Source organism: Adelges cooleyi, unplaced genomic scaffold (genome assembly GCF_023614345.1).
Source record: "Adelges cooleyi isolate 19-005CV unplaced genomic scaffold, UGA_ACOO_1.1 ACOO_flye_CR_arks_rails_tigmint_CR_PRNA_727, whole genome shotgun sequence".
Classification (NCBI taxonomy): domain Eukaryota; kingdom Metazoa; phylum Arthropoda; class Insecta; order Hemiptera; family Adelgidae; genus Adelges; species Adelges cooleyi.
The window spans coordinates 21914-48490 of NW_026096433.1; the positions used below are offsets into that span (position 1 = coordinate 21914).

Consider the following 26577-nt stretch of genomic DNA (forward strand, 5'->3'; position numbering starts at 1 on the left):
TTATCCAGTATGCACTCGTAGATGACTTACTAGTCTGGATTTTTTCGACAACGATTTTAAACAAACGTCACACGTGTATGGTTTCTCTCCGGTATGAACACGTTTGTGTTGTACAAAGGAAGATGATTGATTAAAAGATTTTAAACAAACGTTACATTTGTTAGGCCTTTCTCCAGTATGCACGAGTTCGTGTTTTATAAGGTTTGACTTTTCATTAAAGTGCTTCAAGCACACAACACATTTGTATGGCTTCTCTCCAGAATGAACGCGTTTATGTAATACCAGATTGGATCTATCCGAATACGATTTTAAACAAACATCACACTTGTAAGGCTTTTCTCCAGTATACACGCGTACGTGTTCTACCAGAGTGGATTTATACAAAAACGATTTTAAACAAACGTCACATTTCAATTTTTTAGGCTTTTCCCCAGTATGCACTCGTCCGTGTTTTACCAAACTAGATTTCACCGAGAAAGATTTAAGGCACACATCACACTTGTATGGCTTTTCCCCAGTATGCACCCGTCCGTGTGTTACCAGAGTGGACTTATCCGTAAACGATTTTAGGCACACATCACACTTGTATGGTTTCTCTCCAGAATGAACTCGTTTGTGTACTGTGAGATTGTATCTTGCCATAAAAGATTTTAAACAAACATCACACTTATAAGGCTTTTCTCCAGTATGGACACGTTTATGTTGGGTAAGGTGTGAATTTCTAGAAAACGATTTTAAACATACATCACATATAAGTGTGTTTGCTTGCTCTTTGGGTTTTGTTTGTGCCAGTTGATCATTTACTCCAGTCTCATTCGCTTCATTGTTAATTTCACTAGAACAAACATAACAGTGCAATGTAAATGAATAGTTAGAAAAATGTATTATAATATCGGTTTAAATTGTTTTCATAATATTAATATATTTTGTCTTATATTTAGTAAGTAAACTAATATACACAATTTAGGGCAGGAGTGTAGTATTATCTAAATCTGTCCGCATTTTCCAACCGCACTTCCCCTCCTATCCTAAGTTTTAAACTCTTACACTTTTTGCTTTTAGTTGTCTCCTAATTATTCTACATATTATCATTTTACCCTGTCTACATTTTTTTATTCTCTTATTGCCACTAATCACTTCCCTTCTCTTCTTGCTAAGCATGAAACCTATCATAAGTTTTTATTATTATTAATATTAACTAATTTATAATTAATTCATCCGTAAGAGTAAAAATATCATATTTTTTAAGAAGAATGTTAGTATGTAAACCTCTTTATAGATTTATCTTTGGTGTTTTTATAATTAGGAATCTAATATCTAAGTACAGTTTTTTTTTTGTTACAAAGGGTCGATGTGTTTATAGAATTTATAAATACTTTGGTTGATGATTAATATACAATTATTTTCTAATCCTATTCTACCATTTGACATAAGGTAATTACAATCTACAAAATACTACTAGTCTTCTCAGACTTCTCATATACATTTTTTATATAAGTTTATATATATAAGTTTTTAAAAAAAAATCATTAGTATGGGTGGTAGTAGCCTTATTAAAATTATTCTAATTTTTGTTTTCACATATTTTATTCTAAATTTGAAATCTATTGTTCATAATAAAATATTTAAAAGCAAAATTGTTTTTTAGAGTTTTAAAAAAATGTCACCTCACCTGAGTATATTTCTGACAAATGTTTTATGACTACTTTTTCTAGTTGCGGTGTTCACGTCACCACGTCATAAAAACAATGAGTATCAAATATATTCAGTGCATTGTTTATTATTATTATTAGGTTAAACGATATGTTTATACCGGGTGGTACTTTTAACGCATAACGCCAGTTTTCTCTCAAGATGATTAATATTTTGTAAGTTTTCTTTTTGAAAATATTTTTGTTTATGCTAACACCATTAAAAAGAGTCTTTATACAACAATTTAATTATGATCTTTATGAATAATTTAATTAATTATTTGAAAGAAATAAACAAATCTATCACACTTTCAATATGTTTTCCTCAGTGTAGTTAATATAACAAGATGCTATACGACCACTATACTCAAGAACACACAATATAAGGAATGGAAATTTGAATAGAGTCGCATATATTAGACCACGGTTGCATGGAATCCACGAACACCGTTAATATCAATTTTGACTCGGCTAAGACGTATTACTTTATAACAGAAATAAAAGATTTAGGATAAGTTATTACTTACGAAGTCGCCCGACCAGGAAACGTGCGAGGATAAGATTAAAAGTTAAAACTATTAGTTAAAATTATCAATGAGATTGTGCATATCGAACACGGTTAAATACCGAAGTATCGACCACTGTTAAAAATGCATAATCTTATTTCTAAAGATCAAAATATGACTTTAATAAATCTCCCCGGGTATTTCTGCTATCTTTCTCCATATTACCTCAAGATACCCCAAGAGGTCCCTTACGCATTTTATTATATGCTCAACTAATTATTTTTTACTATTCACGTGTTTATATTAACCTTAAAATGTTTGTTTATAATGCCCATATTGTTTTAAGGAATTATTAAATAATTAACCCTTAATATTACTTAGTAAATCGCTAAATTAATATTCTTATGTTTCGGATTTAAAAAAATCTACCATACTTGTGTATATTTTTGGCAAATGTTTTTCGACAAATTTTTCTGGTTGCGGTGTTCACGTCATGTGATTCTGTTTTGTGGTGTTCCATAAGCCTTTTGGATGTAAATATTTTGTGACACTCGTTGCAAACAAACCACTGTTTTGAGTAGGAATCATCCTTTGCCGTTATCTCATCCAAAAGCAAAATTTTTTCAATTTCCACAACAGTTTCGAAGCGACAACCATTTACTACATCTATTTCTTCGACTTCCACTTTGGGCTTGTTGCACGGTTCTTTAACACTAAAAACAATGTAAAACAATGAGTAACAAGTATATTCAGTGCCTGGATTAAGTATTATTATTAGATTAAACAATATGTTTATACCGAGTGATTCTTTTAATGTCTAACACCAGTTTTCTCTCAAAATGATTAATATTTTGTAAGTTTTTTTTTGAAAACTACAATATTAAACAATAGTCAAATTTGTATCTTTTTTAGTTTAGCTTTGGGTTCATTGCATGATTTTTAAATACTAAAAAAGATGTAATTTAAAGTGTAATTGATATAATAACTGCCCAGGATAGGTTGTTCACGGTTAAACAATATATATATATATATATATATATATATATATATATATATATAGGTAGATATACATATACATATTATATAAATGGAAGTGTTTTTAAGTGAATTCGCGTTTATGGTGGTAGATAGCTTTTGGTAACATACCGATCATAGGAAAGTTTGGTCGCGTTCGCTTTGCGATGGTGGGTGTTAGAGGCAAAAATATGTAAGGTAAGTAGTCGGGCTCAATTCTATACTTGAGATTATGATGATTTATGATTTCTGTATTTAAAAATTCATTTTTTTATAACTAAATACATGAATAAACTTGAATCAATAGCTACAATTGTATGCAGAAGACCCAAGTGATACATTTATTTTCTGATATATTGTACACAAGTTATAACCTCAAGAACAAGATCTTTGAATTCACAATTCACAGTTTGAATAATCTATATTAGAATCGACAAAAGTATACAATGTAGCCTTCAGCAACCAATGCAAACTCTCCTTTCTCTAAGAAAAAAAAATCAAAGTCAGGCGAAGTCAGTATATATACTAGTTGCCCTTTGCCAATTTTTAAAAGTAAACAAAGTTCTACAATAGTATTTTAAAAATAATTAAATTAAATATAATGTGGTATTTGAACTTTCTATTCTAATACACAGGCAATGTCGGGTCGGGACAGCTTGTAATAATATAAATAATAATAATATTGTAAATGTCTTAATTGAATAAACACTGTAAATATTTTACTTGGTAACTTCTGAGTTCAAAGGACCTTTGAATTAAAGAAAATGTTATTGCTATAATAATAATTTTACTCTTTTCATAGGTACCGAGATAAAATTGATGAAAAATATGTAAAGCTAACCTTAAAACACTATTATACTATTAAAAAATCTCCTAAGTCAAATATCCAGAAAAAAATGAATACCTAAGTTTAAACTCATCATCATCATGTAGTACAACAGGCTTTGAATTCGCAATGATAACATTGTAAAATAGTTTCTTGACAACTTCGCTGTTGGGATGGTTCGTCAGTCTGTCACCGTAGAGGAGTAACGTTTTCTTTTCATAAACCAACTGCTTGCTTGCAAATAGTACCGCAAGACCAAATGTCAAACCAGCAACAATAAATGCTAACCCACATAACCCGCTCTGCCATTAGACCATCTCAAAAACTAATAAAATAGCAAAACACTCCTATGGTTGTTTAACTTATACATTAAGTAGTGTTAAGGGTTTTTAATGATTTTTTTATCACTATTTACCTTAAAATGAACTCAGTTGTGACATTGAGTCTATTGTATTTCAGTTTGAACAAAAAAAACCCCTGTCAAAACGGTCAAAAGAAATAATAATTACTTGCTCTAAAACTTATAATAAAATGTCGACACAACTATCACAGTTTAATATCAAATTTTTATTGTGAAAATCGCTTCTAATTATACTTTTTCCGTTTACCTTGAAAACTCATTTGTGAGGTTTGATCTATTGTACTTTCATTTGCTTGTTCTGTGATCACACTTTTTTTCGTTTTTTCGCCCATAACTAGACAGAATAAAATATTTATTATGATGACTGTTATTTAAAATAATTTAATTAGAAAATATTATACTTTACCTGGATATGGTCGACATCATAATTCCCGTAGTTTGAATTGTTATCATTTTATTATAATTAAAATAGTATTTAAAGTATATTTAAATACACTGTAATGAATCCAAATACAGTTAACAAAAAAAGTCAAAACAATTAGTTGAAAAAAATTATTATTCGCCAGCATGTTAGGAAAAAAACATAACAAATAGTAAATGATAAGAGAAAAAACAGAATAATATATGATAACATTTCTGTTGCCATGGCGTTGGCGTATGTTTTGCTGCCAGTTTGGTAACTTCCAAGGTGGATTTTTGAACTATCATACTAAAAACGTTTAGTGGCTCGTCAGCATACTTAAATAAATATTAATTGTTCTATATTAAGATTATGTAATGTCATTATTTATTATGCAATTTTATTTTATTGTTTTTTTTTTTAAATCACATTATCTATGATATAGTTAGGGATAACACCACCTCTCCCAAATTGCATACATTACCACTACACTAACCATTTTTTCCATTGTACACTTTTTCTCAACGATCTATTTGTTATGAGTTGTGAGAATATGAGATCCCCTAAACTTGGTTTGGTAATTGCATAAATTACCAATTTGTTGATTTGTGAATTAATTTTTTTTTAATTTTAGCATGGCCGTTTTTGGGGGGGGGGAGGGGAGGGAACAAGGGAATTTTCCTCACACTACGAATTTCGATTTCGATTATATATTTTTTACTTAAATAAATAGTCGATAAGAAATTTTCGTTATTTTCGCCTTATACAAATTGTAATTTAATAAAACTGTACGTGTAAAATACTATTGCAGTGTACCTTCGAGAATAATATTATCGATTATGGATTATAAACAAGGCCATAGTACAAAATTCAATATTAGAACTGGCGGGAACGGCGTTGTAACACAGAACACTTCAGTACCTACACTGTTTAATAGGTACATATTGTTATACTTGATGGCATGATCTTAAGACTTTTTAATAAATTCTAAAATTATGAAAACTTCAATACGTTTTGTGCATTTAAGTGTACTTCTGTAACAAAGTACCTAACCTTTAGAAAATAATTTTATGTATTTTAAATATTGTTATACATGTGTTTTATAACAATGCGTCCTTTGTTTTATATAAATTTGATAGTGCTTGATATACAAACAGGAGTTGGCAAAAATTACAATTAATCACATTAGCCCTTTTGAGATCCCTAACACTACAATATAAGGTAGTCCCTAGTCCACCTCGCGTTAACATTTTTTTTTTCTTGAGACTGCGCTTAACAAAATTCGTATTTACCACTTGGATTGTTCTTATTTGTATAATAAAAGAAAAGTACAATAATTCACCCTTCTAGGCCAACCCTAAGTGGTTGCTAAAGATAAATTTTCTCCTACATAATTTTTATAAAGAAAAGGTATTTTTTATAATATATTAAACTAAAATGGGAAAAAAACAATTTAATGTTAGATAACAGATTAAATCTGTCATAGTATACTCTTCAGACTTATCAAATTTTTTTTTATACATATTCTGAAATCTGATAATTTCACTTTCATTATACCTCAACTAATTGCTGCATTTTAATAAAGATAGTCTAAGCTTGCAGAATCCTTTTTCTAAAGAGTATGCAATTAAAAATTGTAAGAAAATTACTATTTTCTATTTAGTTATTACGCATAGGTCAGTCATAGTATATTATATTAAAAACATTTGAATTATGATACAATAATGTGTAAAATTCCATACCATGTAAAAATATACATCATACGAATAAATCTTGAAATATTATATTAGTCAGTATAATTCATTAAACAAACAAAATGTAGTACAGAAAAATGTACAATACAATTTAATAAAAATCTAAAAGCTGTTTTTTTTTTATAAAATAGTCTAAAAAAATGTTTATATTATATATCGGAGAAGACACTCAGCTGTATGACTATTCTCCACCATGGGTCCGTTTGTGTTTTACCATGTTGGTTCTTTGGGAAAAGCGCTTAGAGCATATATCGCATTCGTAAGGCTTTTCACCAGAATGTAAGCGGTTGTGAATTCTGAGGGAAGATTGATCCACAAATGATTGTAGACATACATCACACTTGTATGGCTTTTCTCCAGTATGCGCGCGTTCATGTACTACCAAAGCGGATTTCACCGAAAACAATTTTAAACAAACATCACACTTATAAGGTTTTTCTCCAGTATGCACACGTTCATGTGATACCAGATTGGGTTTCGTCGTAAAAGACTTTAAACAAATGTTACATTTATACGGCTTCTCGCCAGTATGCAGGCGTACGTGTGTTACCAGACTGGATTTCACCGAAAAAGATTTTAAACAAACGTCACACTTGTAAGGCTTTTCTCCAGTATGCACGAGTTTGTGTTTTATAAGGGCTGACTTTTCATTAAAGTGCTTCAAGCACACAACACATTTGTAGGGCTTTTCTCCAGTATGCACGCGTTTATGTGTTGCTAATATGGATTTTGTGACAAACGATTTTAAACACACATCACACTTGTATGGTTTCACTCCAGAATGAACGCGTTTGTGTACTGTGAGGTAGTCTCTTATCATAAAAGATTTTAAACAAACATCACACTTGTAAGGCTTTTCTCCAGAATGAACTCGTTTGTGTACTGTGAGATTGTATCTTGACACAAAACATTTCAAGCAAACATCACACTTGTAAGGCTTTTCTCCAGTATGGGCACGTTTATGTTGTATAAGGTGAGGACTTTGTTTAAAACACATTAGACACACATCACATTTAAACGGCTTCTCGCCAGTATGTATGCGTTCGTGTGCTACCAGACTGCATTTCACCGAAAAAGATTTTAAACAAACGTCACACTTGTAAGGCCTTTCTCCAGTATGCACGAGTTTGTGTTTTGTAAGGCTTGTTACATGATTAAAGTGCTTTAAGCACACAATACATTTGTAGGGCTTTTCTCCAGTATGCACGCGTACATGTGTTCCCAGACTGAATTTATTCGAAAACGATTTTAAACAAACGTCACATTTGTAAGGCTTTTCTCCAGTATGCAGGCGTCCGTGTGTTACCAGACTGGATTTCGCCGAAAAAGATTTAAGGCACACGTCACACTTGTATGGCTTTTCCCCAGTATGCGCTCGTCCGTGTGATACCAGACTGGATTTCCTCAAAAAAGATCTAAGGCACATATCACACTTGTATGGCTTTTCCCCAGTATGCGCTCGTCCGTGTGATACCAGACTGGATTTCGTCGAAAAAGATCTAAGGCACATATCACACTTATAAGGCTTTTCTCCGGTATGGAAACGTTTATGTATTGTAAGGTATGAATTTCTAGAAAACGATTTTAAACAAACATCACACTTGTAGTGCTTTTCCCCAGTATGAACACTTTTATGACTTGTCAGAATGGACCTTTGTGAAAACGATTTTAAACACACGTCACATGAGTATGGTTTCTCTCCAGAATGAATCCGTTTGTGTACTGTGAGGTAAGATCTTTTCGTAAAAGATTTTAAACATATATCACACTTGTTAGGCTGTTCTCCCGTACGCATGCGTTTGTTTTTTCCTAGTAAAGGATTGATCGTTGACGTGTTGTGGAATTTTAATATGTGACGGATTATTTGCCTTTTAGTAAAAAACAATTTTTTACACAAATCACATACAAATGTGTTTGATTGCTCTTTGGTTTTTGTTTGTGCCAGTTGATCATTTACTTCAGTCTCATTCGCTTCCATGTTAATTTCACTAGAACAAACATTACAGTGCAATGTAAATGAATAGTTAGAAAAATACATTATAATATCGGTTTAAATTGTTTTCATAATAATATATTTTGTCTTATATTTAGTAAGTATAACTAATATACACAATCTAAAGCAGCAAAATTAAAGTATTTATTTTAGCGAAAATGCATTAGTAGTCCTTATACAAAGTGATCAACTCATTGTGAACCACTCAATATCTCACTGGGTTTAGGAATTTAATTTTTTCTTTACATAGTTTTTTTTTATGCAATGTGACTTCAATTTTTCACAATGTTTTTTGTTTTTACTTTCTTTCCAATTTAGTTTTTTTGATAGTCTTTTTTGAAACTTAACTGGTAACGAATACATTTCATTAACTTTTTAAATATTAATAATGTACTAAAAATGTTGACTTGTCAATAACCAGTTTAAGATAACTATTTTTGAAGTTATTGGAGTTTAGTTATTCAAGTTTAGGCAGGAGGAAAGGTGGAATAGTATTGTTTAAATCTGCGCGCATTTCCCAAACGCACTTCTCCTCCCATCCTAAATTTTAAACTATTATAACTTATAAATAGTTATCCTAAACTGGTTTTCGACCATTTAAACTTGTTTGTACATTATTATCAATTCAAAAGTTTAATGGGTTCTATCAAAAAACTAAGTTGGAGGGGGTAAAACAAAAAAAATTGTGAGACATTGAGATCACATTGTATAAAAACATTATGGAAAAAAAAAATTATTAATTAAGCCCAGTGAGTATATCACCCTGTATGTTATCTACCTACACTAGCTCTTAATTTATAAATAATCCTTTTTTTTAAAACAATTACACTTTTTGCTTTTAGTTGTCTCCAAATTATTTTATTACATTTTTAAAGGAGAAAATGTTTGACCGAATATATAGGGCATGCTACATAAACAACGATTAAGCCGGTTAGGAGATAACAAACAAAAAATCTAGACATAAAAAAATTAATGAATAAATACAATTAGTTCTTTAATCTCCTCATCAAAACTAAAATTATATTAATTTTATTTTAAAAATACTAATATGCGTTACTAAGAGTTAAAACTATTATCAATATTAAAAAAATTAATTAATATAACACTTATAGGGTATGCTACATAAAAAAAACGATTTAGCCATTTAAGAGATAACAAACTAAAATTATATTCATTTTATTGTAAACATAATATGTGTTACTAAGGGTTAAAACTATTATTAATAATAACAAAATCGGCATCTATTAAGTAGAATTCTATTAAGTAGCCCTTTTTTTTTTAAAATCCACTGTCATTTGACAACGAGTAATTTACACTCTACAAAAAACAACTAGTCTTCTCATTGAAACATATCGCCATCTGGCGGTACATACAAGGCAGCCACGGTCAAGAGGACAGGTGCAGCCAACGCCGCACGGGACGCGCCCTAGTGTTGCATCGGCAGGAAGCCACAGTCAGGACGACGTACGCACGCTAGAGGGCGCGCCAAAAGAACATCAGTTTATTTCTAATCAACAATTAACAATTATTCAAATTTATTGTAAAAAAAAGATGCCAATAATTTATTCGAATCTTTTAAGAACCATAGGGAAAATTATATATCATTAGATCAAAGTTACTTTTAAGGCCGTAGGTCGATAAACGTTTGAAAATAGGGACACACGCTGAATATAACTAAACGCGTTTCGGGGGCCCCAAGGGCAGAAATAAGCATGCGGGCAGCTAATTAATCATCTCTTTCAGCTCATCGGTCCAGCGGTGCTTGACTTGTAAGTCCAACCGCGTTTGATCTCTCCTAGTAAACGGTGTTTTTGGCTACTAGCCAACAACCGATTACATTATTTTCCTGTCTTATTCACAGTGTTTTTAGCCACGAGCTAACAACTGTTTACCTTATTCCAAATAACCTGGTGGTGTTTTAGATTAAAATCTACAACCACTTCCTTGTTTTATCTTACTAACGGTGTTTTTAGCCTAGGCTGACAACCGCATCCATCCCACTCCACTACTATCCGTTTCAAACAGCGTCCGCCTGTCACATTAATAATTATCTTTTTTTTATAGGCTAACCACCGTGTCCCGTCTCTCAGCGTACATAGTTTATATTCTTTTTCTTTTGCTCGCTTTTGCTTTTTTTTCACTATTTGGGACATTACTGTAAGTAAGAATTTTAATATTCGTAGTTAGGAGTAATTTTCTAACCCATTCGCTCCAGCGGTGTTTATACTTAAAGTATCAACCGCGGTTGGGCGATTCGGTTTTATTTATATATATATATTTTTTTTTTCTCTTTTTTTTGGCATCTTTCAACACATTTTTAAAAAACACCAGTGTAAACACACATTGTATTACTAAAAGTAATAATAAAGGATTTTTAAAATTCTTTTAAAAAGGAAAATTACGAGTTATTTAATTGTAGTTAGAAAGTAGTTAGCAAACCCTTTATTTAAATATACTTTGTAATTAAAAGAACAGACCTACTCTGTCAGGAACACAAGGGATAGGATTGTGTGGATAGGTAGGGATTGTTTCATCATCTAGTACCATACAACTACCAAAAGACAACTTGTTTATTCCTAACATCAAGCAAAATTTTTTTGTATCAGTTTTTAAAAAAAATCTACCATACTTGTGTATATTTCTGTCAAATTTGTCTCGACAACTTTTTCTGGTTTCGGTGGTGTTCAAGTCATGTGATTCTGTTTTGTGGTGTTCCATAAGCCTTTTGGACGTAAATATTTTGTTACACTCGTTGCAAACAAACCACTGTATTGAGTAGGAATCATCCTTTGCCGTTATCTCATCCAAAAGCAAATTTTTTTCAATTTCCACAACAGTTTCGAGGCGACAACCATTTACTACATTTATTTCTTCAACTTTCACTTTAGGCTCGTTGCACGGTTCTTTAACACTAAAAACAATGTAAAACAATGAGTAACAAGTATATTCAGTGCCTGGATTAAGTATTATTATTAGATTAAACAATATGTTTATACCGAGTGATTCTTTTAACGCCTAACACCAGTTTTCTCTTAAAATGATTAATATTTTGTAAGTTTTTTTTGGAAACATTTTTGTTTATGCTATACTACAATATTAAACAATAGTCAAATATGTATCTTTTTAAGTTTAGACTTTGGGTTCATTGCATGATTCTTTAATATTAAAAAAGGTGTAATTTAATATGTAATGGATATAATAACCGACTAAGATATGTTGTACCCGGTTAAACAGTATAATTTATATAAATATATATATATATATATATATATATCATAAACTGATTTTTAATAGTCAACTACAAAAGTATTTTAAAAATAATTAAATTTAATAGAATGTGCTACTTGAACTTGAAAAGCGTAATCGTATAACATACTACAAATATTATATATTTGTAGCTAGAAAAGTTTACAATGAATATTATACAGGGAGTGTAAACATAATGTATTCATTCAACCTGTATCAATTGACTTTTAAAAATGTACAGATTGTAAATATTTTACCTGATGAGTTCCGTGTTCAGCAGTTCTTTTTCTTCTTTTATTGTTATTGTGGGCTCGTAAAAACAACTATCAGTCCCTTCTATTTTTATTGGTGCCTCAATTTTTTCTTCATCAATGCTAAAAAAAAATACATTTAAAAATTGGTCCGTGGTCTGAATTACTATATTATATGAAACTACAAATTACCTATCATAAAATGTGAAATTATTTAACACAACTGACCCGCTATGTATATTATTTGAGTGGCGGGACCCGTTTCCATGGCGTTTTTATGCGAATTCGCATTTATGGTGGTAAATAGCTTTTGGTAACATCCCGATCATAGAAAAGTTTGGTCACGTTGGTTTTGCGTTGGTGGGTGTTAGAGCCAAAAATATGTAAGGTAAGTAGTCGGGCTAAATGCTGTATTTGAGATTATGATGATTAATAATTTCTGTGATGAGATCTTTGAACTTACAACTCAGAGTTTGAAAATTCTATAATAAAATCAGCAAAGGTAAACAATGTAGCCTTCAGCAACAAATGCTAACTCTCTGTTCTCTAAAATAAATAAAAAAATAAATAGGGAAATTGTATAGCCTTGTGCAAAGTCGGGGAATACAGCTAGTATATATACTAGTTGCCCTTTTGCAAAAGTTTTAATTGAAGAAAATGTTATAGCTATAAAAATCATTTTAATTTTTTCATAGGTACCGAGATAAAATAGATTAAAAACATGTAAAGCTAACTTGAAACTCTATTATACTTAAATCTCCCAAGTCAAATATCCGGTAAAAAAAAAATGAATACCTAATTTAATTAACCTAATTTTAAACTCATCATCATCATGTAGTTTAACAGGCCTTGAATGCGCAATGATAACATTGTAAGATAGTTTCGTGACAGCTTTGCTATTGGGATTGTTCGTCAGTCTGTCGCCGTAGAGGAGTAGCGTTTTCTTTTCACAAAAGAAAACCTACCTGCCTAGCAAATAGAACCACAAGACCAAATGTCAAACCAGCAATCATAAATGCTATAACACACATTACCCGCTCTGCCATGGACTATTTTAAAAACTAAAAATATAGCAAAAATACTACTATGATGGTTTAACTTATAAATTTAGTAGTGATAATAGCGTCTAATGACTTTTTTTTATCACTATTTACCTTAAAATATACTCAGTTGCGACGTTACATCTATTATATTTTTGGTTTGAACGAAAACCCCCATCAGAACGGTCAAAAAACATAATAATTACTTGCTCTAAAACTAATAATAAAATGTCGATAAAACTATCACAGTTTAATATCAAATTTTTATTGTGAAAATCGCTTTTAATTTTACTTAACCTAGAAAAACTCATTTTACTTTACCTTGAAAAACTCATTTGTGAGGTTTGATCTATTGTACTTTCATTAGCTTGTTCTGTGATCACATTTTTTATCGATTTTTCGCCCATAACTAGACAGAATAAAATATTTATTATGATGACTGTTATTTAAAATAATTTATTCGAAAATATTATACTTCACCTGGATCTGGATTTGACATCATAATTCCCGTTGTCGGTATTGTTATAATTTTATTATAATTAAAATTGTATTTAAATGTATGTAATGAATCCAAATACAGTAAACAACAAAACTCAAAACTATTAGTTGAAAAAAATTATTATTCGTCTGCTTGTTAGTTGTTAGGAACAAATCAACAAAGTGTACTGTATACTGTATACTTACGATGTAGAGAAGATAAGGTGACGCCACTCCAACCAAATCAGTGGGTCAAGAAATTACGGCATTTTGGTAGTACAATTTTGTCACGTAGATAGCGCCACCATTCGCCCGGAGGCCGACTTTTACATGGAGCTAATAGAGGTTTTTACATATTATTATACGTTACTGTCATTTTTATTACTAAATAAAAATATATTACATGTAATTTTATTTGATTACAGGGCTATAGATTATATATTATTTTAAAAACCACAATATTCGTATATGTAGTCTAATTAAATGTACTATTTATTCTAATTCCTATTCCACAAAATACGTTTATAGTCGAACGATGACTATCCTTTTATAACAATATATGAAATTATTCTATACGATGTATAATATAATAACACGTATTATGTACAAGGAAAAAATTTTCCTCAACCCCTCCCTCCCCCTTCCTATATCGAATTTTAAGCACCAGAGAAGTTTTTTCAAATTGAGTTTATAGTTGTTGAAGGCCTAAAGAATAATTCGTTGTAAAGAACAACGAAATTTCTGGACTTACAGTTCCGAAGATATTTTAATTCTTACTTAGGTAGCCGCAATTCCCCTTAACACTCAATAATTAAAATATAATTATTAAATTATTATTTATTTACTTCAAGTTCTAAATTACTTCAGAGAGTAACATTGTAACAGTTATATAATAAATACCTATAATATATTACTTAAAACACAATTTTTTTTGGCTCTGGGGTATTTAAACCCGAACCCTTCCCCTGTAATACACCACTGTACATAACAATACATTCTTTCCGATTATTTTAATTTACCCCCGAAAAATAATTTGCATCACAAATAATTGTTTATATTTTGTGTCTACATAATAAACCGCGGCATATATAATTATAAAATACTGTTGTTCTTATTCATTTTTACAAATAACATTCATTGACTAATGTAGATCTTTTAGATTTATAATTTATTGGCAATATTTGCTCTACTATAGTTTTATTCTATTACTCTGATCTAGAATTTAGAAATTATGACCATGTATACTAATGACTAATTAGTATTGGAATACTACTTTATATTAGTAGAGTAGCTAAAATAATAAAATAAATAACTGTGCTGGACAAAGACTAGATCAGAATAAATTTAATTTAATTAATTATGAAAGCTATATTCTAGTGCTAATATTTACTTAAATGCCGTTAAAAAACACAGTTTTCGCAATTAAAAAGTTAACAAAATAATTACTTATTACTAAATAAGACAATAAAAATAATAAAAACTCCAAATAAAGAATAATTAACATAAAAATAAAAAATAAAACGTTTATTGTCCATAAGCCGCATAGAAAATATCGGCCTCCGGGCGAATGGTGGCGCCACCTGTACAGCGAGGCTGAACTACCAAAATGCCTGAAGCATTCGACCCCAGATTTTTACTGATAAGAAGTTGAGTGGTGTCACCTTATCTTCTCTACATCGTGATCGTGTGTATACTATATAAAATATGATAAGAGAAAAACCAGAATAATATATTATGATAACATTTTTGTTGCCATGGCGTTAGCGTATGTTTTGCTGCTTGATATATTATCCTAAATTTTTAATAGTATTTCATTTGTTTATTTTAATAAATGTAAAAAAATTATAAAAATGTCTGTACGCTTTACGCATTTGGGTGTACGTTTGTAATAAAGTACGTTAGTAAATATTTTTTGTGTTTTAGACGTATTGTTAACAAATACTGGTGTTACAGTTACCTAGTATTTTTGATTAAAATGATCCCTTAATTTTTACCGATTTAGTAAAATTTCTAATATATAAACAAGAGTTGTTAAAATTTACAATTATTGATGACATTAGCCCTTTCGAGATCCCTAGCTCAAGTCCAAGTTCTGCTTCTTGATATATTTTTTTTTTTGCATTTGATTAACATGGTTAGGTTCACAGCAAAGAAGGTTCTATTTTAATGATTAATCATTTATTTGTTTAACTTGTGTAACGCGTACAAACTTTATTTTTGTATAAAACTAAAAACATACGTTTCTAAATCGGTCAAAAAGTTTTTAAAAATTATCCGATTTATATTAGGAAAAAAAATTGCACGCTGATGGTTACAAAACGCACGGCCACTTTAAGGCGGTCACGGCTAGTATACGTTTCGCAGTCGACAAAAAATACATAATTTTATTGTTTATAAGGACCTAGTATTAATATTGTCTTCACAATAATGTAATATATTACATCAATGACAATGGTTACCTGGGAACAAATTTTATTTGATATTTATATGTTCACTTGCACACATGCATGAGCGTTTTTGAATGAACACAAGTCCTAACAACCCAAAATGTGCAAAATACTAGAATTATAAAATTACACACCTTAATATTCTTTTTATTAATATTGTTATTCCATGTAAAATTAACACAATATATTTTCTTAGTTCAAAAAGTGTTTAAGATGTTCTATATTTATTCTGAACTCTTCCAAAATATCTTTGACATTGCTCCAAGGCAAAGCTGAGTATAGGTATCATATATTTTAACAAGGATAAATCTCGTTTCTTTTTGCGGGTCAAGACCTATGATAGTTTTATGTACAGATAAGAATTAATATTACACTAATTTTATTGAGAAACCCCAAACAATTAAGCAATGAATTGTTAACTATTTATGTTAAGTGACGCACAACGAATAGATTTCAATACTTTTATTTGAAACAAAAAAATAATTACATGAACATAAAACAGGTCAACCCCAACTGTCTCCGTTGCAGGCCACCAACCAACTAACTCTCTAACCTATTATACACAATCATTTTATATACATGATATGAGATAACACTCGGCCTTCCTGCTATTTTGTTATGTCCCCATAACAATTACAAAAAAAAACAGATAACTTTTAAGTCTTACAAATTAATAACTAATCCAGAACAATTTTTTTTTCTCTTGTGAGTTTTCTTTAGAAATACACATAATCGGAAAACTTCGCTGGTTTCCTCTTCGTCCTCACTGGCCTCTGTGAACTGATTCCCTTGGGTGTCAAGTCTTCTTCCGCGACCGTTTTAATTTCGTCTGGCATCTCCTGTTCTTCAGCTGGTCTTTGAAAATCGACTTCCTTAGGTGTTGAATCTCCTACCGTGGTAATGTCAGTTCCGTCCGACATTTCTTGGTCTTCAGCTGTCACCTTCCAAGATTTTAGTTGAGACACATGTGCAGTTGTTATATAGTGCCTGTTCTTTTCTTGGGATAATTGTTCTACACGATAAACATCTCCCGGCAAAACTTCCACAACTACTAATGGGCCTCGGTAACGGTCTTGTAATTTGGTCGATTCTCCTGTAGCAGTAGGGACCCTGGTCATCACAACTATCTCTCCTACCTTGTAGTGTATGTGATTGTGACGATGAGCATCAAACGCCTTCTTGGTTTTTTCCTGAGACTTTTCAACTGCAGTCTTAGCTTCCTCCCACAATTCAGCAGGACAAGTCCACTCCTCAGACGTAGTCGACAGCTCACGTAGCGGTCCCAAAAAAAATCTAGGACGATAGCCATGAAGCAGTTCGAACGGAGTACGACAACTGACTTTACTCTCGCTGTTATTTATCTGTCGTTGTACTTCTCCTAAAAGTTGGGCCCAATCCGCATGCTCCTCTATCTGTGTAATCAACATAGACAACACAACGCTGTTAATTCGCTCTACCTGTCCATTTGCTTGAGGTCTACGAGTAGAATTTAACACATGATAAATGCCCATCTTCTCACAATATTCATGAAAAGCATGTGATGTAAAGCAGGTTCCTCTGTCAGTGATGAGCCTTCTCGGCAGCCCATACCTCTGTACGAAATCACTCATGTGAATCAACACATCTTCTGTACTAGTGTCCCTGGCAGCATAAAGACAGACATATTTGGTCAGATTATCTACCATTACCAATATGTATCTCTCTCCTCGGGCTGTCCTCACAAATGGCCCGACATGATCCATGTTTACCACTTCAAACGGTCTATGCGCAACTGGAATCGGATGTAATAGCCCTGGGCGTCGCCCCCTTGGCTTTTTGGACATTAGGCACTCCATACACATGTAGATGTGCTGTTTTACATACCTCCGCAACCCCACGAACCAATAGTCTTGCAGTATATTGCTCACTGTTTTATCCACTGACAGATGTCCATTAAGGTCATGCGAAGCAACTACAACACTCTTCCGCATGCTTCTCGGCATAACAAACAGCAACTTCCCTTGATGATTTCGATAAAGCAGCTGTCCTTGTAGCATAAAGTGTCTTACTTCACCTCTCTCTGCTTTCGAACGTTCATCTTCCGGCTTCTTTAATATGTCAATCAGTTTTTGTATCTCTTCATCTGTTACTTGAACCATAAGTATTCGTTCCTGTTGTTCTAACGATACACAAACATCCAGACGTCCAGATAACACCTCATCCAACGTTTCTTCCTCATGTCCATCAACTGGAGCTCTAGATAAGGCGTCGACATGTGTCATCTTAGTTCCGGCACGATGTTGGATATCAAAGTCATACTCCAGCAACAGATCATGCCAACGTTGAATTTGTGGATGTGTATCTCGGTGGTTCTTCAAGTAAACTAATGCTTGGCAGTCAGTAATAATCATAAACTTCTTACCTATCAAGAAATGTCTCCACTTATTCACTGCCCAGACAACACACATCAATTCCAACTTACTGGAATGATACTTGGACTCTGGTTCTGTAAGTCTCTTACTGATGCAGTAGACAAGTTGTAGAGGACGGACTCCATCTCCACTCTGTAATAACATAGCCCCTAAACCCAAAGAACTGGCATCTGTATGTACTTCCGTGATAGCAGCCTTTGGATTAAACATGTTTAGTACAGGTGCGTTGGTAAGCGATCCCTTTAAAGATTCGAACGCAGTCTTCTGGTCTTCTTCCCAAAAAAAAAACGCACCCTTCTTGGTCAGTCTTGTAAGTGGCTCTGCAACAGAGGCATACTGGTACACGAAACGTCGAAAAAAACCAGTAAGTCCTAAGAATCTACGAACTGAGTGTACGTCATGCGGTGGAGGAAATCCGCGTATAGCTTCGGTCTTGTCACGTCCAGGACGTATCATCCCTTCACCGACTACAAAACCAAGAAATTCAATTTGTTTCGCCCCAAACGAACACTTTGACGGCTTTAATGTTAAATTAGCTTCTCTTAACTTTTCCAGAACTAATTTAAGTTTTCCCAACATATCGGTCCAATCTTCGGCGTCTATGACCCAATCGTCCAGGTAGTTCTTCACTATTTTGTTCCGTAGTTTTCCCAACACCTTGTGCATGAGTCTTGTAAACTCACCCGGCGCACCAGCCAGACCAAACGGAACTCTAGTGAATTGTCCAGTGTCATCCGGAGTGATAAAAGCGGTTTTCTCTTGAGCTGACTCGCTTAATGGAATTTGCAAGTACCCAGTGGCCAAGTCTAATTGCGCAAACATGTTCCCTAACGCCAGTGCCTCTACCTGTTCCATCAAGTCAGGCAACGGAAAATTATTTCTCTTTACTTGTTTATTTAATCGGCGATAGTCTACGCATAGTCTATTTTTGTCTTTTTGTTTGACTAGAACAACTGGACTTGCGTAAGGAGAATCCGTGTCCACTACCAGTCCATGTCGCTTCCATTCACTTATTATCTCGGCGATTGCCTCTCGATCCGCGGTTGTAGTTTTATAAGGCCGGCAAGTTACGGGCTCACTCCCCTCCGTCTCTTGAATGTTCATGGATACCAGCCCCGTGCAACCTAGTTCACTAATGTTCAATGCGAAGCACTCTCGGTATTCGTTGAGCAATATCAACAGTTTGTCTTTCTCTTCCTTCGATACTTCATCTGACACATACTTGAAATCTGAAACCAACAACGGAACCATTGTATAATTTTGATTTACCACTTCCACCTGAAGTACATCTGCGCTAGACCCAATCGACATTACTGATGAATCACTAAGTTCTAGTTCATCCTTATTCCTAGAAAGAACCATCTTTCCGTTTTCTTTCCAATACACTACAGAAGGCAGATCAATCCAGTTCCTTCCTACGATTACTTCTGGTCTTTGTACTCCATCTGGGACAACTAGAATGGTAACTGGTCCAGCTTCGACATTTTCAACTGTAATACTGGTTTTCCCTTCTCCTATAGTACTTACTGCAGGTACAGTTGTACTACCTATTCCATATAACTGGCAATCGGACTTCTCTAGCTTGATACCACACTTTAAGGCTACACTCTCTTTAACCAGTGTATAATGACTACCTGTGTCTATGAGTACTGACACTATCTGATTGTTTATGGATCCAGTCTTAAGGTAAGAGTGCAAAAACGGTTCACTTGCCATAGTGGTTGAATGAATAGCTTGTTTGGTTGGGCAGTCTCTAGCTAAGTGTTCTGCTGAGTCACACAGGAAACACTTACGCGGTTGACTTTTTGCAGGACAGTCTCGGGATACATGGCCAGATTTCCGACAAAACCAGCATACATTAGGATCTGCGACGGTAGATTTTGTCATCTCTATCCGGTTCCGGCTGGCCCTTCCCCAAGTCTTCTGCATCTTATCGTCTTGTACCTTAGGTCGTTTATCTTCGCTTGATAAATTATCCGACTGATAACCAACCAACGGAGCAGCATGTTCCTTACGGTTTCTTACTAGTTTCGCATTACTAGAACGGAGAGCGTTCATCCTCGCCCACTCCAATAAGTCCGCCAACAGACTATCTTCGTTGTTATGGACTTTACTTAAAGCATACATGGCTAACTCTTTTGTATAAATGCCCTGTAACACATAATCACGTGTCTCTTCGAACTTCAGTCCCAGTTCCCGACACAAACGCACTTTGTCTTGAAAGTATACCATGATGTGTTCATCGCGACCTTGATGTCTGTTTGTCAAAGCATCCCATCTGTCAGACATTCGAACTTCTCTGATAAAGGTGGTTTTGAACTGCGAAACGAAATCGGTCCAGTCTTTAAAATCTCTGGCTGTGAACCAGCTCCTTGCGGCTCCAGTCACATGTGCGCGTACAAACTGAAATCGGAACCTGCATGGCCACTCGTTTAGCTCAGCAGTACCTTCGACCGTCTGTAGCCAGTCCATCGCATCGTATGTTGACTCGCACCCATCGAATAACCTAACTGCTTTTTCTATATCGGGTAAAATCCGATATTCGTTTACCGTTTTAGATTCACCCTCACTCGACCGCGATACATTTTCAAGTGCGCGCACTTTATCTTGTAATGTGTCCACCAACTTGATCAATTCATTATAACTAGGCGCCCGTAAGTTTGAGTCGTTTTCCCCCATCCTGACGGAACTTTAAATAGTTTTCGGATCGTCTGATCGGTTATCACGTTGTAGAAAAGAATAGAAAGCTGATAACGACGTCGGTCGCTTACCGTACTAATCGTTGTTGATAACTACGGTTACTGAGTGGTCACCAAACTCGCGCCAAATCGTACTAACTACTAACGCTTTGTTTCAAATCCACGTGACAATGTCCTCGATTCTCGGCAAAACGGTCGTTTAACTTCGGATTTCGTTTTCCAACGGCCGCGACCCGAACTCCAAATACCACAAATCCACAATTAAAGCTGTTGCGATCGTATAAAACAAAAAAAAACTGCAAACTACGCGTCGTACAAGCCACGTCGGCTTACCGTACACGCTATGAAGTCGTCAGTCGTTTCCGACGCACAGATTTCTTTATCCCACTTCTGAATTTATGTTAACTATTTATGTTAAGTGACGCACAACGAATAGATTTCAATACTTTTATTTGAAACAAAAAAATAATTACATGAACATAAAACAGGTCAACCCCAACTGTCTCCGTTGCAGGCCACCAACCAACTAACTCTCTAACCTATTATACACAATCATTTTATATACATGATATGAGATAACAGAATTATTATTATTTTACAAGTAAAGTTCTTGTTTTTTTTTTTTTTATTTAGTTGTAGTGATACAAATAACACTAAAATTTAATTATTACAGATAACAAAGTGCACAGGACAGTGCTAGTATATATTATAATGTTTGATTAATAATACAACATAAATTAGTTAATATAAATCATTAAACAAACAATTTAAATTTGTAAGAAAATTACTATTTTCTAGTTATAATGGGCAAAAAAGTGCACGAGTCAGTCCTAGTATGTTATAACATTTGACTTATGATAGAATAATGTGTAAAATATCAAACCTTGTAAACATATACATTAAACGAAAAAATCTTAAAGTAATACATTAGTTAATATAATTCATTGAACAAACAAAATGTAGTATAGACAAATTCAAAACACAAATAAGATAATGAATGACTAAAAAGTATGACTGTTCTATTGTCCAACATGGGCTCGTTTGTGTAAAACGTTGTTGTTTTATTGTGCAAAAGCCTTAAAGCACACATTGCATTCGTATGGTTTCTCTCCAGAATGAACCCGTTTGTGTACTGTGAGGTAAGATCTTGTCGTAAAAGATTTTAAACAAATGTCACACTTATAAGGCTTTTCTCCAGTATGAACACGTTCATGTAGTGCAAAGTGTTGTCGTATACAGTATTAACTCGATACGCACAACGTGATACCTTTTAAAGATGTTATACTAGGATCCTTTAAGGTTGATCAAAGCCAATGCCCAGCCGTTTAAACCTTCCGGAACTATACTTCAGCCAGACGACTAACCCACACTAAGTAGTAATCAACCAGACGCCTAATACGGGTTTAATCGTAATTAAGGCCCATTTTCAATTATACCTAGTGCAAGATTAATGACTATTTCCGTAAGTATAGAACTTTAAAGAATAAAGACTATTTGCAATTTTGATCACTAAAAAGGTTGTCCTAGCACACGATATTTAAAAGGTAAACTTTAACCCTTTAAAATGAGACACTAAAAGGTAACGTTAATAAATAAATACGCAAGTCGAAAATATACTTTAGAAATAAAGTATAATGGCACAAAACAACAGTCGATACAATAAGTTCTCCACTTAGTTAATGCTAAGCGGAGAGACCTTCCCCGGGCCAAGCCCAAGAGAGTGCTCTTGACATCACAATTTGTACGGCTTTAAATAATAGAAATAAATATAATTTTCGCTGTATACACATTTTAACTGTTTGCCATTTGGCCTAGATACATTGCTTAGTTTCATAATTGTATAATAATAATACTATTTTCCCTCGCTCCTACTACAGTGTGATTTTCTAGAAAACGATTTTAAACACACATCACATGTGTATGGCCATTCATTATTATGGACATGTTTGTGTAGTACAAGTTGAGTTTTTGAAGTACAACACTTGGCGCACACATCACACTTGTAAGGCTGTTCTCCTGTATGCACGCATTTGTTTTTTCCTAGTAAAGGATTGATCGTTGACGTGTTGTGGAATTTAAATATGTGACGGATTATTTGCCTTTTAGTAAAAAACAATTTTTTACACAAATCACATATAAATGTGTTTGATTGCTCTTTGGTTTTTGTTTGTGCCAGTTGATCATTTACTTCGGTCTCATTCGCTTCCATGTCAATTTCACTAGACCAAACATAACAGTGCAATGTAAATGAATAGTTAGAAAAATGTATTATAATATGTTTTCATAATAATATATTTTGTCTTATATTTAGTAAGTATAACTAATATAATAATGTATTTAGGAATATTGGGTACTTCTTTTATAGTCTTACTCTAAATGTACAGAAAGAACTCTTAAATAAGTGAAATAAAGAAAAAGGGTTTCCTCCCCCTTGACGAATAGGTTTTTAATTTTTTTTTCTTTAACAAAATATTGTATTGTTTTTTTTTTAGCTAGACATTTGACATTTAGTTAGATACTTAGCATATTTAACTATTTCGGATATTTTTAGACGTTATTTTAATATAAAAAAATGTAATCTTGTAGAGTGTTTTATTACATTTATGAAGGAGAAAATGTTTGACCAAACATATAGGGTATGCTACATAAAAAAAACGATTTAGCCATTTAAGAGATAACAAACTAAATTTATATTAATTTTATTTTAAACATAATATGTGTTACTAAGGGTTAAAACTATTATTAATAATAACAAAATCGGCATCTATTAAGTAGAATTCTATTAAGTAGCCCTTTTTTTTTTTTAAATCCACTGTCATTTGACAACGAGTAATTTACACTCTACAAAAAACAACTAGTCTTCTCATCTAGTACCATACAACTACCAAAAGACAGCTTGATTATTCCTAACATCAAGCAAAATTCTTGTATTAGTTTTTAAAAAAAATCTACCACACCTGTGTATATTTCTGTCAAATTTGTCTCGACAACTTTTTCTGATTTTGGTGGTGTTCAAGTCATGTGATTCTGGCTTTTGGATGTAAATATTTTGTTACACTCGTTGCAAACAAACCACTGTTTTGTGTAGGAATCATCCTTGGCCGTTATCTCATCCAAAAGCAAATTTTTTTCAATTTCCACAACAGTTTCGAGACGACAACCATTTGCTACATCTATTTCTTCGACTTTCACTTTAGGCTCGTTGCACGGTTCTTTAACACTAAAAACAATGTAAAACAATGTGTTACAAGCATATTTAACACTCAGGTTAAGGAATATTAGGTTATATAATTTATTTATACATCCGTACCTCAAAATTATTCAAAAAAAAAAATTTCAATTTCTCAGTTTTTTAGTTCAACTAGATTTAAATTTCACGCCCGATTCACTGATCTACATTATACAACATTTGGACTTTAAGTTCATCCATTTAAATTAATTACTAAGTAAATAGTTTAATATTTTTTCTTTCTCCCGTAAAATTTAATTGTGGCATAATACACTTTTGCTCTGGGGTACGAATATACATCAAACAAGATGGCAACTGTAATAGCTAACTTAGCTGGCCTCAGCTAATGTTTATGAGTGGACAAAATTCTAGAAAAGTTCAAAAGAAAATAATTTAAAAATTATTAAATTAAATATAAAGTGTTATTGGAACTTGAATGGCGGTATCTCTTCAACTTGTTAACCATAGAGCGGTGAAAAATATTTGCTGTGACATATGAACAGCAAATATTTTGATCATTAAAATTTTAAAACATTAAAACTAAAAAAAAACAACTACACAAGTTACCACGATCGGTCCATTTGGGTTGAGGACGACCACACCACTAATCCAAGTCAGTTACCAATTGACACTTTTCAAGTGATCATGAACAAGGAGGAATTTATAAATTTAGCTACTGTGGCAGTTTATATGTCCTTAAAAAAATAAAACGGATAATCAAATGGCAGAAAGGGTGGCTTTCAGCTAGACAATGTTTAAGTCATTTGCATTTGCTTCAAGAACTTTTCTTCAAAGAACTTCTCCTTATTAAATGACACTGGAACGATGAAAGCTTTTTATGAACAGTTACCCTATTGGCGTTAGGGTATTTAAAAAAAAAATAAAAAATTTCTAGTACTTCAACGAAGGCTTGATTTCTTACATAATTTTTCATCATCGTTCAGTGTCAGTCATTGTTTTTTAGACATTTTATAGAATTTAAATAATTCATATTTTGCCATGAAACAGGGGTAATTTTTTTGCTTTTAATTAAAATAAACTAAATTTGAATGTATATTTGTACCTAGGAAAATTTACAACGAGTACTACACGGGGAGTGTAAACATAATTTATTCAACTAGTCTTAATTGAATTAATAATATTAAATATTTTACTTGGTTTCTTCCGAGTTTGAAGGATTATTTCTCTCTGCTACAAATATCATAGTTCTGTTGTCACAATCATATGTTTCATCTATTTCAATTTTCACATTTGACTCTTTTATTACTTCATCGATACTAAAACATTGAAACGCAATTGATTTAAAAAATTGTGAAAGATTTCATTTTAACAATATGTTCTAAGTTAGGGTTTAACAAAGTATTGTAGAACAAGATACAATAAATTATATAACTCCCATTAACCATTACAATGAGACAATGATCTAACTAAAGAACTATAAGGTATCATAGCTACGTAAAATGAGAAATATATCTTATGCATATTTTGTTAAAATCAAATCACTTTTTTCAGATACCGAGAAAAAATAGATTGAAAATATGTAAAGCTAATTTTATATATGCTATCATACTTTTAGAAAACCAGTAAAAAATCCCATCAGATACTTAGTAAAAAAAAAAAAAATAAATACCCAAAGTTAAGAGTTAAACAGACGTGAGGCACAATGCTATCATCGTCAAATAGTTCCTTATCAAATTCACTTTCAGCAAGGTTTTTCACTGTTGAGCGGGATAGACTTTTCTTTTCACAAGACGATTACCATTTGAATAAAAAATCCCAATGGGCACGGTCGGGGAAAAAAACCAATTACCCGCTCTATTACTCAGAATAAAACTCGTATGTCAAAACTACTGCTATCGTGTTTTATTTTAAAATTGTTAATAGTCGAAATAGCTTTGTATTTTTCTTTTACCTTGAAAAACTCAATTGTGAGGTTTGATCCGTTGTACTTTCATTTGCTTGTTCTGTGATCGCACTTTTTTTCGACTTTTCACTCATAACTAAACAGAATAAAATACTTATTATGGTGGACTGTTATTTAACAAAAAAGTAATCCGAAAATATTATACTTCACCTGGACCTGGAATCGACATCATAATTCCCGTAGTCTGTATTGTTATAATTATATTACTTATTACAATTCTATTTAAAGTAGATTAAAATACCCTGTAATTAATTCAAATACAGTATAATAACACAACTATTAGTAAAAAAAAAATATATTATTCGTCC

The 26577-nt window shown here is 32.5% G+C and overlaps 2 protein-coding genes and 1 long non-coding RNA gene across 4 annotated transcripts; all 3 read right to left on the reverse strand.

Annotated features, from left to right (window-relative positions):
- Nucleotides 1-13776, reverse strand: LOC126845255 (zinc finger protein 28-like). Its single transcript, XM_050583877.1, has 6 exons — nt 13563-13776; nt 13404-13491; nt 12049-12165; nt 11175-11456; nt 675-835; nt 1-332 (listed from the first exon to the last, which is right to left on the reverse strand). Exons 1-6 carry the CDS (start codon nt 13582-13584, stop codon nt 1-3), a joined length of 1002 nt encoding a protein of 333 aa, XP_050439834.1. The 5' UTR covers nt 13585-13776.
- Nucleotides 2648-4955, reverse strand: LOC126845254 (uncharacterized). Its single transcript, XR_007686746.1, has 3 exons — nt 4805-4955; nt 4646-4732; nt 2648-2910 (listed from the first exon to the last, which is right to left on the reverse strand). It is a non-coding gene; the product is annotated as an uncharacterized LOC126845254 (long non-coding RNA).
- LOC126845253 (zinc finger protein 845-like) lies at nt 6518-26577 on the reverse strand. Of its 2 annotated transcripts, none has more exons than XM_050583874.1 (5): nt 26420-26577; nt 26258-26345; nt 25500-25622; nt 24074-24336; nt 6518-8540 (listed from the first exon to the last, which is right to left on the reverse strand). In XM_050583874.1, the coding sequence occupies exon 5, from the start codon at nt 8528-8530 to the stop codon at nt 6734-6736; it is 1797 nt and encodes a 598-aa protein (XP_050439831.1). In that variant the 5' UTR covers nt 8531-8540; nt 24074-24336; nt 25500-25622; nt 26258-26345; nt 26420-26577; the 3' UTR covers nt 6518-6733. The 2 variants fall into 2 exon arrangements, with proteins under 2 accessions (XP_050439831.1, XP_050439832.1); XM_050583875.1 differs by lacking the exon at nt 6518-8540 and adding an exon at nt 22939-23335.